Source organism: Heterocephalus glaber, unplaced genomic scaffold (genome assembly GCF_053883595.1).
Source record: "Heterocephalus glaber isolate CG9 unplaced genomic scaffold, H.glaber_assembly_v1.0 deba00000281, whole genome shotgun sequence".
NCBI lineage: Eukaryota > Metazoa > Chordata > Mammalia > Rodentia > Bathyergidae > Heterocephalus > Heterocephalus glaber.
Genome location: NW_028258139.1, coordinates 10791160 through 10803807, shown reverse-complemented (window position 1 = coordinate 10803807; position 12648 = coordinate 10791160). Strand labels below are relative to the sequence as shown.

Genomic DNA, 12648 nt, shown 5'->3' with positions numbered 1-12648 from the left:
AAATAAATGCAACCCCTTTACTCCTCCTCGTATCTTTGTCTTTCACTATAGTAACCTTTACAAAGTTGCTACACTTGGAAAATATCCGGTATAAGTCGTTGTTTGTTACGGAGAAGGGCAAGTTGGACACATACACTGTGCTCTTACTTGGAGCCAAGCCACCACTCATTCCTGCAGGGACGGCGGACCCGGCTCAGCGGCCTGGGCATCCCGCGCCCGCCCGGAGGGACCCTGCTCGGCTCCCCTAGGTCGGGCCACACTGGCGGGTGTGTCTGTGACGTCACCGCCCTTTTCTGTATCATTTAATGAGAGGAAATCTCAACCCTTTTCCTTAGGTAGATATACTTTTGGCAGGGAATTTCCAGCATTGGGTTATGTCTATTTTACATTCTTTTTTTTTGTACAGGGGCTCGGACTCAGGACCTTGTGCTTGCGAGACAGGCGCGGGGCCACTGAGCTAGATCCCCGGCCCTGCGTTCTCATTTTTAAGTACAGGTCAGGGTTTCCGATACATTATATGGGTGTGGGACACTGGACTACCTTAGAGAAGTAAGCCGAAGTTCACAGATAACACACTTTGGTTTTTCCTGGTCTTTCTCCAGCAGCTGTCTGCGCTTCCTATTTCTCGGGTGACATCCGCGGCTATTTTAGATAAAGCAGATGACACATTTAAATCTTGACTATGGAATGCAAGGGTCTGGGTGCCTTAAGAGGAGCCTCTGGACAATGTTGCTTTAAAGTTACCCTAGAAACAACACCCTTGAGTACTGTGCTTCAGTTGTAGTGTCTGAAGGCCAGTCTGGCTCTCATAAGTGCTACTTAGGATGGTGTGGATCAAGGGTCAGGGAGAACACGGGGTGCAGATTAAACTACACCTCATGCAGCCTCTTGTCACCGTGTCCCACCACCCCTCCCTTCCCCCATTAGCTCAGGGATGAGGAGAGGCAGGCTCACACCCCAGTTCTGCCATTTGCCATGTAACATGGGCAGGAAGTCATTCACTTCCCTGGCCTGTGTGTCCTCACTTGCCCAAAACAAAAGGGCTAATGGCATATTCTTTGCATCCTTAACACACACTCTGGCCCCTACAGGTAACGTTTCTCAGACTTCCCATACTGATTAGCTGGTGTTTTTGCCAAAGCCTTGCTCTGATTCCTTCCTTTGGTAGTTTTTGAGCCCTTGCCACTCCCACATGCACTTTTCTGACCTTAAGTTATAGCCACTCCTTTGCCCTCCTGAACTGAAACTTAGCGTCCTGAAGTGGTTCCTTTTACCTGAAAGCACTTCTATTAAAACGTACAAATTTATTAAGTGGATTTAGTAGTTACGTGTGTCTCTGGTTCTGAGGAAGGATCTGATGTCATTCTCGAGCTCTCGGTCATCCAAACGTGCGATGCTAGTAAGAAAAGAGATGTCAGAATTCTGCATCCCCGTTTACTAAATGACTTAAGAGGTCCCAACATTTTCTCCCCCTCAGTCAATGTGAGCTAGTCTGCCACCTGCTGTCCTTTTGTCGTTTAAAAGTGGGAAGAATCATGCTGACCTTCAGAGGCAAACCTTTAAGAGAATAGCCGTTCTGCAAGGTAGAGAAGAGCAGTGTTAGTTTTCAGAAATGGACTTCCCGGGTCTTGTAGTCCTCTCTTGCCAGTGTGGCGGGACCTTGAGAAAGCTGCCTGGCACTTACTACACTTGACCTTTTCATTGTATGGCTGGGATAGTTAAGTTTGTTCACAAAATGCTCTCCTTAGTTGGGGTGTGAGGAGGAACCTTACAAGACAGCACTGGACTATCATCCTAGAGAGACGTGAGTAGGTGGCATTTGGGTGAGCAGTTGAGACCAAGTGCTGTTGGAGGTGAGAACATTTATTAATGCCAAAGACAGGCAGGTGACAGTGCACTGCAGTGAGGAGTGGCTGGAACCAGGACACACACCCTACCCTGGCCGTCACAATCAGGTCTTTATGACATAAAAGGGGAAAGTGAGCCACTTCAGCTGAGCCGGCTGGAGAAAGGGCTCTCTGCTGCTTCCTAACCCACTGGACTCCGGTGGCCACCTCTGAACTTCGCCTATTGTTCCTGGCTTCCCGTCTATAATTTCTTTGACTCCACCTCCACAAAACAAGGTATTATAGTAGTAGCAGTGTGTTTAGTGCTTACAGTGTGCTAGGCAGTTCTAGGCACATTATATGAATATATCACATTGAGTCTTCACAATACTCTTGCAATAATTTGGAGCCAATTTTCAACTCTAAGCTTCAGTTTCCTCATCTCTAAAACGGGACAAGTCATGGTATAGGCTCCAGAGGGTTGTGAGGATTAAATGAGCTAACATTTTTAATGCATATTATTTTCCTGTTACATGTGAATTTTTTCAAACTTCAGTTTCTTCAGTCGTGTATGGGGATCAATCTCTACCTCACAGGATGGTCGTGAGGCTTATATGACAGTAAGGTGAACATCTATAATGTAAGGCAACTTTCAAATATAATAAATGTGTTTTATAGGGTTGGCTCACTGTAGAGGAAAATTGGGGCTGTTTTCTGTGTGGATCTTGGACAGCTAGTACTTCTAATGTGGAGGCTGAGGGCTGGTGAGGGGGAAGAAGGATTCTTGAAGGTCATGCCAATCCTGGGGCTGGGCTGCCTAAACTCAAAGACTAGAGGCCATTCTGGAACTTTTACATGGTTCTGCTCTTATTGTTGCTCTCACAGTGGAGTCTACTGCCTCTTGGGATCCAGGTTTGAAGGGAAGGAAGCCCAGAAGTTGGGATCCTGGGAGAGGGGTGTGTGTGTGTGTGTGTGTGTGTGTGTGTGTGTGTTTAGTCTCTAATAGTAGTTCCAGCTGGAGTCAGGGCTCAGATGTCCCTTGTCATGTCACCGAGAAGGACGCCTTGCATCCACCTGGCTTTAGCGCTTGGCTGCTGCTACTCCTGTTACCTCCCCTGGGTGCACTGTTGCCCCATGCAGCAACTGTAGAGATCAACCTGCTGTTTCTAAATTTACCTTTAAGCTGGGCTTTGTAAAAAATTTTTCAGAAGACTCTTTAGCAGTAACAATCTGGATTTAATACCTATTTCTATCCTATCCTATTCTTGTTCTTTCCTTTTACTATTTACTCCCTTGCTTCTCTCTGACTCTGTCTCTCTCTCTGTCACAACACACACACACACACACACACACACACACACACACGGCCGCACTCTTATGTTTTAGGCAGAGCATGTTTTCATCCCAGTCTCCTCTGCCTTTAGCTTCATTCTGCTCCTCAGCATCTCCACATCCTTGGGTTCTGCTCAAGACCAGCCTGGTTCATTAGTGACAGTTCACTCTCTCCTTTGATGGGTTCTGATCTGGAGAAAGGTGAACTAAATTCTTTTCTTCGTTGGTGTTGAGCTTGTGTGGACTCCTAAAGAGGAGAAGGGAGACACAGGAGACTTGTGATGAATGGAACCAGGCACCCTGGAGGGTCTCTGGGACATTGGTTTCTTGTTCCTTCCAGCAGTCTTCCGCCTCACAGGAAGGGCACTCGGTGGTCCTTCCAGCAGGGACCATTAGTTCAGGGCTGAGATGAGGCACGGGCCTGGGAGACAACCTGACTGCAGTGAGCCACCCGCTGACTTTCCAAACTGTCTCTGGAAGAAGCCCCTTCCACAGCGGGGTCACAGTGAGTGGTGTTACGGCAGAAGCTAAGGCAGAAGCATGCAGGCGCCCAGAGGCAACAGGAGCAGGAGGAGAGAGGCCGGCGTGTCCGAGGCACCACCACAGTCCTGGGCAGTCTCCTGCAAACCAGAGCGGGGTGAGAGGTGCCACCCACAGTGGAGGCCACCCTCCGGCCAGAGGGGTGAGGACAGCAGGGGTCTCTGGGAAATGTGGAGGCCAACAGCCTGGAGACAGGGCAGCTTCCACCTTTCCTAGACCTCCCGGGGAAGAAACCGAAGCCACACACAGAGTAGGCTGGGCTTGAGCGCTGTGCCTGCTCCAGTCTTGGGGTGGGTGTGGGGTCTTCCTCTCAGAATGGTTTCTGGGAAGTCCTCATCTCCAAGAGCATCTCTAAGGCAGATTATCTGTGGCAACCACACTCAGGAAAGACTACTGTGCATAAAGACCCAGCTTGGGGCCTGGCACTATGGACATCAGAGGCTCAATAAGTACCAGTCACTATTAATATCATCCACATAATAGTTTCTTCCCATGTGCATAGGTTATTAGTGCTAAGGGTGGCAGGCATGAGGACAATACAGGGAAATTGTGTTTTAAGTCTGGGGTCCAGACCTTAGGAAATGGGGTTCTTTATAGAAGTACCCTTGGATTCTGGTTGACATATTTTAATGACATGTAGGCTCTGATGTGTTTTTACAACATAACTTCTGACCACACACGTGACGCGTTTCCTCATACCAACTAATTCCCCAACTGGGTATCCTGAAATTCAATTCTGACACCATCTGCCTGGAATTAGCATCAGACCCCACAAGTTGAAGGGCTCAGTCTCACATACTACCCCTCCTTGGACATCATCACGAGTTCTGGGTCTTCAACACTTCCGACAGACTGGCTCTAAATCAAGGGTTCCCATCACACTCTGCTCAGGCTTGAGGACTTGTTAGAATAACTCACAGACCTCAGGAAGCTACTTTATTCACTGGCACCACTTAGTTGAGAGAGCTACAACTCAGGAAGAACTAGGTGCACAGAGCTTCCATGTCCTTTGTTGTCACACTGCCCTCTCAGTGCGTGGACTTGGGCTCTTTTACCAAGTTGGGACCTCTCTGAACTCCGTTGCTCAGGGGTTCACGGAGGATTCATTCTGCCAGCATGATTGATCAAATCATGGGGCTCTGGTGATGAACCCCAGCTCCAGCTCCCTTCCCCTCCCCGGAAGTCAGGGGCTGGGGGTGGAAGTTCCAACCCTCTGCCACACCTTTTTCTCTCAGGTGATCAGCCCCCATCCTGAAGCTACCTAGCAGCTCTGGCCGCCACTCATCTCATTGGCATACAAAAAAAAAAAAAATCATTCTTATCATTCCAAGGGTCTTAAAAGCCCTGAGTCAAGATTCAAGGACTAAGACCCAATATAACAAAAGATGTTTCTCTCAGCTGTGTCACCCAGGAAGTCCCAAGGGTTTCAGACACTCTGTGCCAGGAGGGAGGACAAAGACTAAATACGTATTTCTCTTTTTTTGGTACTGGGGATGGAATTTGGGACCTTGCGCTTGCGAGGCAGGTGGTGGCACCACTGAGCTAAATCCCAGGCCCTAAATATGTATTTCTTATTGTATCACCACATCACACAACATAAATGCGAATGTGTGTGTTAATGTTTCCCAGGGAGGTGCACAGTGGCATAGCAAATTTGGGAATGAAGACCAGACTCCACTTCTCAGCCCACCCAGCCCCGAACCTCTGGGTGGAAGGCATGGCAGGAATCTGGTCGCCGGCGGGGCTTCTGGGACCGCATCCTGTCACACTTGACAGAGGCATTATGTACAGAACTCATAGTCAAGGTCCACCACTCCATCCCAGCTGGTTCTGGAGACCCAGGACCGGATGAACCTACCAAAGCTGCTTAACGAGCAGTTTCAGGGGCAGGAGGCAGCACCCCAGGGGTTCAGGGAGGGGGTGGAGAACAAATGTTCTGTCAGGGAGGCTGGCTCAGCACTCTAAACAGGAGCCTCCTCCCAGAGTCTGCAGCCTCCCCCTTGGAGGACAGTAAGGATATATTTGACTTCTGTCGCCTCCTGCAGGACTGGTGGGAAGACACTGCAGTCACAGGTGGAGTCTGTCACCAACAGGAGGAGGTTGCTGCTGGGAATCTGTTGCATCACAAACATCCTGCAACAAAGACAGGGGTGTTGTGGACTGTTCCGTGGCAGACGAGGCAGCTACAAGAAGGGCTCTAGGGAGAAAATCTCCTGAGACTTGTGGGGAACTAGGGTGGCAGAGGAGGGGACAGAATACAAAGCAGGTAAGATCCACGTGGTTCCAGGATCAGCTCGGGTAAAGGATCCCATCCTATTGGCTTCTTTTACCACAAGCCTTTACAGTTGCATTTCTCCGTTCCTAGCAGAGTAGGGAAGGCGAGGGCGGAGCTGTTATTAATATATGCAGGGACACCAGGCACAAATCAGGACTGTCACCAACAGGGATGCATGGTAGCCCTTGCTTTGGAAGGTGCGGTGTCAGTCGTGGCCACGAGGTGGCACTGTGCTCCTGCGCACGGCTCAGAGTGCTGCGGCGGGTGGCTGGGAGTGGGCCAGTGATGCGCCAGGCCGGGCGTTATGCAACAGTACTAGTTGCCGCTGAGAGAGCATTTCTTGTGGGATGGGTGGTATTTTGCGCGCGCGCACACACACACACACACACACACACACACACACACAAATATGTTTAACCTTCACAGCACAGGTGATGCTGGTATTGTAGATGGGAAAACTAGGCTAGAAGAGGTTAGGTAATTTCCTCAAGGTTACACAGCTGTAGTGCAGCAAAGCCAGTTGTCAAGTCTGACCCCTCAAAAGCCCTTGCTTTACACCATCCCACTGACTCTGTCCTCCCACAAGCCTTAAAGACAAGTGTACAGTTAATACGAGTCCCAAGAAAGCAGTTTCAGTGGGGTTAAAAATCTCACCTAACATACTACCTGTGAAGAAGAGATAGAAACCCGAACCTGTCTGAAGCTAAAGTCTGAGGCTTTGTACTGTAACATATTTTGCTTGGTGTCTGGGAGATAAAAGGACGTCCCGGGTGGTTCCTGGTGAATGACAGGTCTGGCTGCGGAGCAGGGTGGGGGTGGGGTGCTCCTGAGGTCTGGAGGCAGGAAGGTGGCAGGGAGAACTTTCAGGCAGGCCTCCCTGGCTCAGGCTGGCTTAGGTCTGGGTCCTCGACCCAGGAGCAGGCCTGATAGGGTCCGTCCCGAGGCTCTAGGGCCGGTGTGGGTGGGGTACCCATGGGTCTGTCAGCTCCAGGAAGCCAGGTCTAGGATCCTCCTCCAGCCCCACCCTGCTGAAGGCACCTGGAAGCCTTCACACCTCTGCTCAGGACAGAGTCTAGGGAAGACCTGGCGGGCTTCTTAGATCCGTGGCACAGAGCCTGTGTGGCCTTCAAGGCAGCCTGCTGTGGTGTGAGGGAGACCAGCCTGCAGGGGTCATGGAGAGAGACCTGCAGCTGGGCATGACTCGCTCTGGACTGCCTGTCCCCATTCCCCCTAGTGCAGCCTGCCAGACTGCCCACTGTCCCCAGTGGTCCGCCCTCACCTCATTCTTTCTGCCTGAGCCCGAGTTTCCTGCGCGGAGCAAAGTGGGGGAGGAAAGCCCCGAAGGAGCGGGACCTTTCCCTTGCAGCTGTCGCCCCTCCTTTCTCAGCACTGCAGAATGTCCCTGAGGGTGACAAGCCCTTGTCTACACGGCTAGGGACAGGCCGAGAGGCTCTGGGGCCTTACTTCTGGCAGGGCCCACACGCAATGGCCCCGTCGGTCTCCTGGATGGCAGTCTGGTGCACAAACACAGGGTATTCAGTGTCGCAGGGGTGCAGCAGGTCCTGCTTCTTGTGCTTGTGGGCTGTGAGGAAGAGGCATACATGAAGAAGGGCAGAGGGCTGTCCCTGCCGGTACCAGCCAGCCTCTGCGCTGCCCCACATCAGGACCTTCCCCATCAGGTCCACGGCAGATGTCACCGAGTAAGATTTCTCGGGGCTGTGTGCAGGGTGATGGCAGAGTAACGGAGGCAGCCTGGGCCTCAGGGCTGGAGAGCCCAAGTGGTGCAGAGCCACACTGGCTCCTGACCTGGGGGAAGCCACTTCCTCTTTTTGGAAGCCTGTGTCATTGTAAAATGAGGTTGGCACATGTCCCATCTCAAAGGCTCCTCCTAGCATGGACTTCCTGAGGGGCCAGGAGGGGAGTAGAGGTTATAGGGGTGGCTTGGTGGTGAGACTTCAGCCCCTCTGTCCTCCAACTTGAACTTCCTTGTGGACACTCTTGTGGCCTCCCTGTAGATAGCTAGAATTGCCATCCAAGCGCTGCTCCTGGGCCACCTTGGCCCTGTGGCCACCTTGAAGCCAGGTTGAGCCTTCTCACTGAGGAGCGATGGAGCTGAGCCATAGCTGCTGGCCTGGGAGGGCTGGACTGGAGGTCTCAGTGCCCAAGGCCGCCTAAGCCCACAGACACAGCGCCCAGCATCTGGGGCTCCGAGGGAGGCCATGTGATGCCCCTTAGTCCAACAAGGCAAGGGCAGGGGTGGAGCAAGCAGGACTCTACAAAACGTGCAGAAGAGTTAGAAGCTCTGCTGCGCAGGACCCGCTGGTCCCTGCTGGGGCCTCTGAGATGGGCACAGGCAGAACAGGCCTGCCCAAGGCCACAGGGCTGGGCACAGTGGTCCTGCTTGCTCAGAGCATGTGTACAGCATTCTTTGGCTGCTCACACCCAGATGTGAAATAGTCAGGGTGGCAGCCAAGCCCCTATGATCACTTGGGAGCAGAGGTTCCAGTGTGACTCTGCTGTTCAAGGGGCACAAGAGGAACTGGTGGGAGATCTGCCGGCCTTCTTCATTCCCAGGCCCACAAACCACCTTCCAGACCTTGAAGCCAAGAGCAGAGGCCAGTATGCAGGCAGAAAAGTCCTTAGGGACAGCAAAGGCTTCATAGCCTAGTGGAAGATGCGTTCTGGCCAAGCCGACCACCAAGGACAGAACTAGGTGTTCCCCAGCTCAGAGGACAGGCACCTGGGGAGAAGTCTCAGGATTGGCTCTTCTCCTTGGTGGGGGCTGACTCAGGGCTGGGTCTCTCTCCCTGTCACCTGGGGCACTTTGGTGGGTAAGTCCAGCTCATCAATGATGCTGATCACAGCTACAGCAATGATAGGACTATGCGGCCTCCCCAAGGTCACAGCAAGACTTACGCTCCTGGCCAAGGCCTCAGACCCCTAGAAACTCCAGGGATCAGCTGCCTCAAAGAAGTAACTCTTTTTTTTTGGTACTGGGGATCGAACTCGGGTCCTTGCGCCTGCGCAGCAGGCAGCGAAACCACTGAGCTAAATCCCCGGCCCTAAAGAAGCAACTTTTGGAACAAGTAGACATGGGAGACCATCCTCAGTTTGACAGAAGACAAGGGGGTTGTGTGCCCAGCTTGTGGTCAGGGCCTGTGGTTCTGGGTAGAGGGAGAAGGGACCTGGAGGAGCGAGTTGCTCCTGAGTGGGCTGTGACACATGGCTCCTGACTGCTGCCAGCAGTACCAGGTGACTATGAATCACCCGAGAGTGGACCTGTCAGGACTGTGAGGGGTGATTTCCAAAAGCAGCCTGGAAACATGGCAGGGGATGGGCCACGTGAGCTGAGGGTCCTAGGCCTTTGTCTTAGCCAAAGGCCACAGGCCCCAGTGGGAAAGGGAGACAAGAGCAAGCAGGAGAGAGGAAGGACAGACATGGAGATGGTATCTTATCAGGAAGCCAAACACAGAAAAAGATGGGGAACAGGTGAGGAGCTGTCCAGTCAATGGAGAAGTTGCAGAGCCAGGCAGAAAAGGTTCTGTTAACATGGGTAAGTTGAATGAAATGGGCTGAAGCAAGGTGGCCTCGTGTGGTTTTAAGAGCTCCATGTCCCCAGGAAGTGACAGTGCATTCACTGTCACTCAAAGACCAGGCATCCTCATTCCCCAGGGCTGTGGACTAGTGTCACAGAAGCTGCGATGAAGCTATTGCTTTGTGTCAGGACCTTGTCACCATGTCACTGCCTTGGGGGGGGCTCTGTCTTCAGACACAAGGTAGTGGATTGTCATCCTCAGGGGCTGTGGGACACCTGGGCTGGAGATGTGGCACCCTTTTTTTTCTCCAAGGTGTGATCTAGTGGCCGCTGACCTGCCCTTGACCACATTTCCTCCTGGATCCTTGTGTGCTCTTACCAAGGAGATGGCTGGGGTTCTTACGTTCTCTGGGGCAGGGCTGTGCTTGTGAGGAATCAGATCTGGGCTCCTCCCTGCCCCCCTAGATAAGGGGCTTGGGGTCTCCTGAGTCAGGGGTGTCCTGGGAGGAAGAAATATCTGCCCTTCTTGAGCTCATTCCTGGGATGTAGAGCTGAGGGGAGGTCCTTTGCAGCTCCCCAACCCGCCTTGGCCAACAGTGACCTCAGCTGATGCTACTTACAGTGATGGAAGACAGCTTTGGCTGCCCAGGACATGAGCCCAGCACAAGGTGGACATGGCACAGGATGGGCATGATGTCCCACGAAAGCAGGATGTCACAGGGTGGTGATGATGGCACATGGAGCGGTGGTGTCCCAAGGTGAGGAGGTGCCACACAGAGAGGCGAGGGAGCCAGGAGCGTGATGGTTAATGAGAGAAGGCCAGGCAGGAAGAGATTACAGGCAACGAGCACCTCAGGCCCCCATCCCATGGCTCCCCCTCCAGGTGAAAGTCCCCAAGATCCAGACCAAATGCCACCTGGCCGTGCAGTCTGAGTACTCACCCTCAGCCCCTCTGTCATGCCAGGAGCCCCAGGCACTCCATTCCAGCAGGAACCTGCTAGATACACAACTGAGTCTCCGGCACCCATACGCCCTCCCCACCTGGGCCCGAGAGCCCCGGGACCCCAGTTCCTCCATCTCCTCCCCTCCAAAACACCCTGGTTCTGCCTAGGCCCTCCTAGAAGTAGTGGGCAGGGAGGAGGGAGGAGACACTACGCCCTCAGGGCCCTGCCCTCCTCCCCTGGGGTCTGGGGTGGGGAGCAGATGTGGGGTTCAGAAGTCTCAGGCATCCTCCTGCTCAAAGGGCTCCTTCACAAGCCATACACCGGCACGGCCTCCTCCCTCAGTTTCCCCCTCAGCCCCCACTCACAGCAAGAGCTCCTTCACCAGCCACCTGGTCACCGTCAGGAAGGCTGAGACGGGCTGGGGAAGAGAGCAAGGCACACATTTTGAATGGGTCCAAGCGCCAGGGGGTTCCTTCACCACCACCCTCAGAGCAGAGAGGCAATAGCACAGGCCACCTCCTGCCTCCCTGAAGAGGAGCATCCTCTACTGAGTCATCCGGCTGTTGCATTTGTATGTCAGACGCACAGGAGGGTGAGACATGCTCTCCCGGAGCCTGGTCACATTCTCATCCTGGTGGCCCCAGCTGCTGAGAACCCCTGATTGTGTGTAGCACCAAGAGATGAGGTTTGGGACAGTCAGTTCTCGCTCCCTGAGGCTGTTATCTCATGAGCTGGGCTCCCAGGATGAAACCTACAGGGCTGAGTGGGGCTGAGCTGTACGCCAAGTGTAGGGTAGACACGGACAGAGTCAAGAGTGGCCCTGGGCCCTAAGGCTGGGTGAGAAAGGCACAGTGACCTCTCTGAAGCACAGAGGAAAGGATGTGCTTCTGGCGGGGGAAGGGCTGGGGGACACTCACGCTGACCAGGGGCTGGGCAGAGCTGGGGTGGTGATCCAGGGCTTTGCACATGGCCTGGTAGTCGTACACGATCACTCTGAAAACCAGAAGCAGGGTGTGAGAGGCTGTTGTCCAGAGACAGGGTCCCTCGCAGGACTGCATTCATGAGGCCCCAAGAGGATGCCTGAATTAGGACAGCAGGCCAGACCACAGGGCCTACTGAAAGGGACATCCCGCACTTTGGAATGGCGTAAAGAAACTGAGCAGTGTTCTGTCTGCTTCTTGTTGGGTGGTTTTCCCTCTGAGGGCTGAGGTGGGGCTAGGGATGTCCTCATGGCCATATGCTCCTCCCTCTTCATATCAAGCCTCCAATTCCAAGAAGGCCACTTTTGGGACTGTTTGGTGTGGGTTTCTGAGGTCAGACTCTGAGGTCCATCTGGACCCTATCATATCAGCTGTGTGTCTATTTAGACAGGGAGAATCGTGTCTCACTTACTGGCTGAATACCCCCATGCTGAGCAGCTGAGTCATGAGAGCACCGTCCACCTCACCGAGAAATCTTCCAGTCTGGGACAGAGGAAGAGAGAGCCAATGAAAACCAAGGAATCTGAGTTTGGATGTGAGGGCCCACAGGGCGTGCTCTGTAGACGCAGCCTGTGGAACCCTCTCCCCATGCTTGCAGCCTCCCTACGCGTCCTTCTCCACCTTAGAGCTTTCTACTCTAAATTGTAATCTGCTAGCTGGCTATGAAATCAGCCTAAGTGTTGCAACTGGATGTTTAAATGATACAAAATTCCTTAGAACAATTTAATGTGAATTGCTTACAGTAGAATGAAGGAAGTTTTTGTAAGACTCAATGTGTTGTATGTGTTGTGCGCCTGAATGTGTGCACGTGTGTGTGTGTGTGTGTGTGTGTGCGTGCTTGTCTGTGCACACTGACATCCTCATTGTCTAGCCAAAGAGGGCAGGGAGCTTGACACACTTGGGTTTGGTCCCACTCATCATTTCCAAAATATTAAAATAGGACCCTCCCTCCATTTTTCATTCCTCCTTTATGGATTCAATCAACCAACATTAAGGGGGCACCTAAGACTATGTGCTCAGCAGCATCCGCCATGGAAGCAAAGCCTGTCGCTTTCCTCCAAGCTGGCTCAGATCCAGCTCAACTGCTCTCCCAATCCTACCTCCCCCATGGGCTGGCCTGGCCTCTTAATTCTGCTGTTTTCTCAGCATGGCAGGATGGATTTGGGGTCTTTGGTGTCAGATATAGATATCCTGTAGGTTGTTTTAAAGATTAGGG

General features: G+C 52.8%; 1 protein-coding gene and 1 long non-coding RNA gene across 2 annotated transcripts in view; one reads left to right on the top strand and one right to left on the bottom strand.

The window, feature by feature from the left end:
* The window catches only part of Cacna2d4 (calcium voltage-gated channel auxiliary subunit alpha2delta 4), a 110466-nt gene that overhangs the window by 3321 nt on the left and 94497 nt on the right, over nucleotides 1-12648 (bottom strand). The window contains exons 30-39 of the mRNA XM_087182720.1: nucleotides 11845-11915; nucleotides 11370-11445; nucleotides 10818-10870; nucleotides 10450-10502; nucleotides 10129-10149; nucleotides 7438-7555; nucleotides 5719-5831; nucleotides 5401-5483; nucleotides 1544-3778; nucleotides 1301-1396 (exon numbers count right to left, since the gene is read on the bottom strand). Of these exons, the coding sequence (XP_087038846.1) occupies nucleotides 3686-3778; nucleotides 5401-5483; nucleotides 5719-5831; nucleotides 7438-7555; nucleotides 10129-10149; nucleotides 10450-10502; nucleotides 10818-10870; nucleotides 11370-11445; nucleotides 11845-11915 (681 nt within the window). The 3' untranslated portion in view covers nucleotides 1301-1396; nucleotides 1544-3685. The remainder of the gene's footprint in view (nucleotides 1-1300; nucleotides 1397-1543; nucleotides 3779-5400; nucleotides 5484-5718; nucleotides 5832-7437; nucleotides 7556-10128; nucleotides 10150-10449; nucleotides 10503-10817; nucleotides 10871-11369; nucleotides 11446-11844; nucleotides 11916-12648) is intronic.
* Nucleotides 5785-11987, top strand: LOC147830218 (uncharacterized). The gene is made up of 4 exons (XR_015439731.1): nucleotides 5785-5964; nucleotides 9432-9526; nucleotides 10131-10266; nucleotides 11820-11987. It is a non-coding gene; the product is annotated as an uncharacterized LOC147830218 (long non-coding RNA).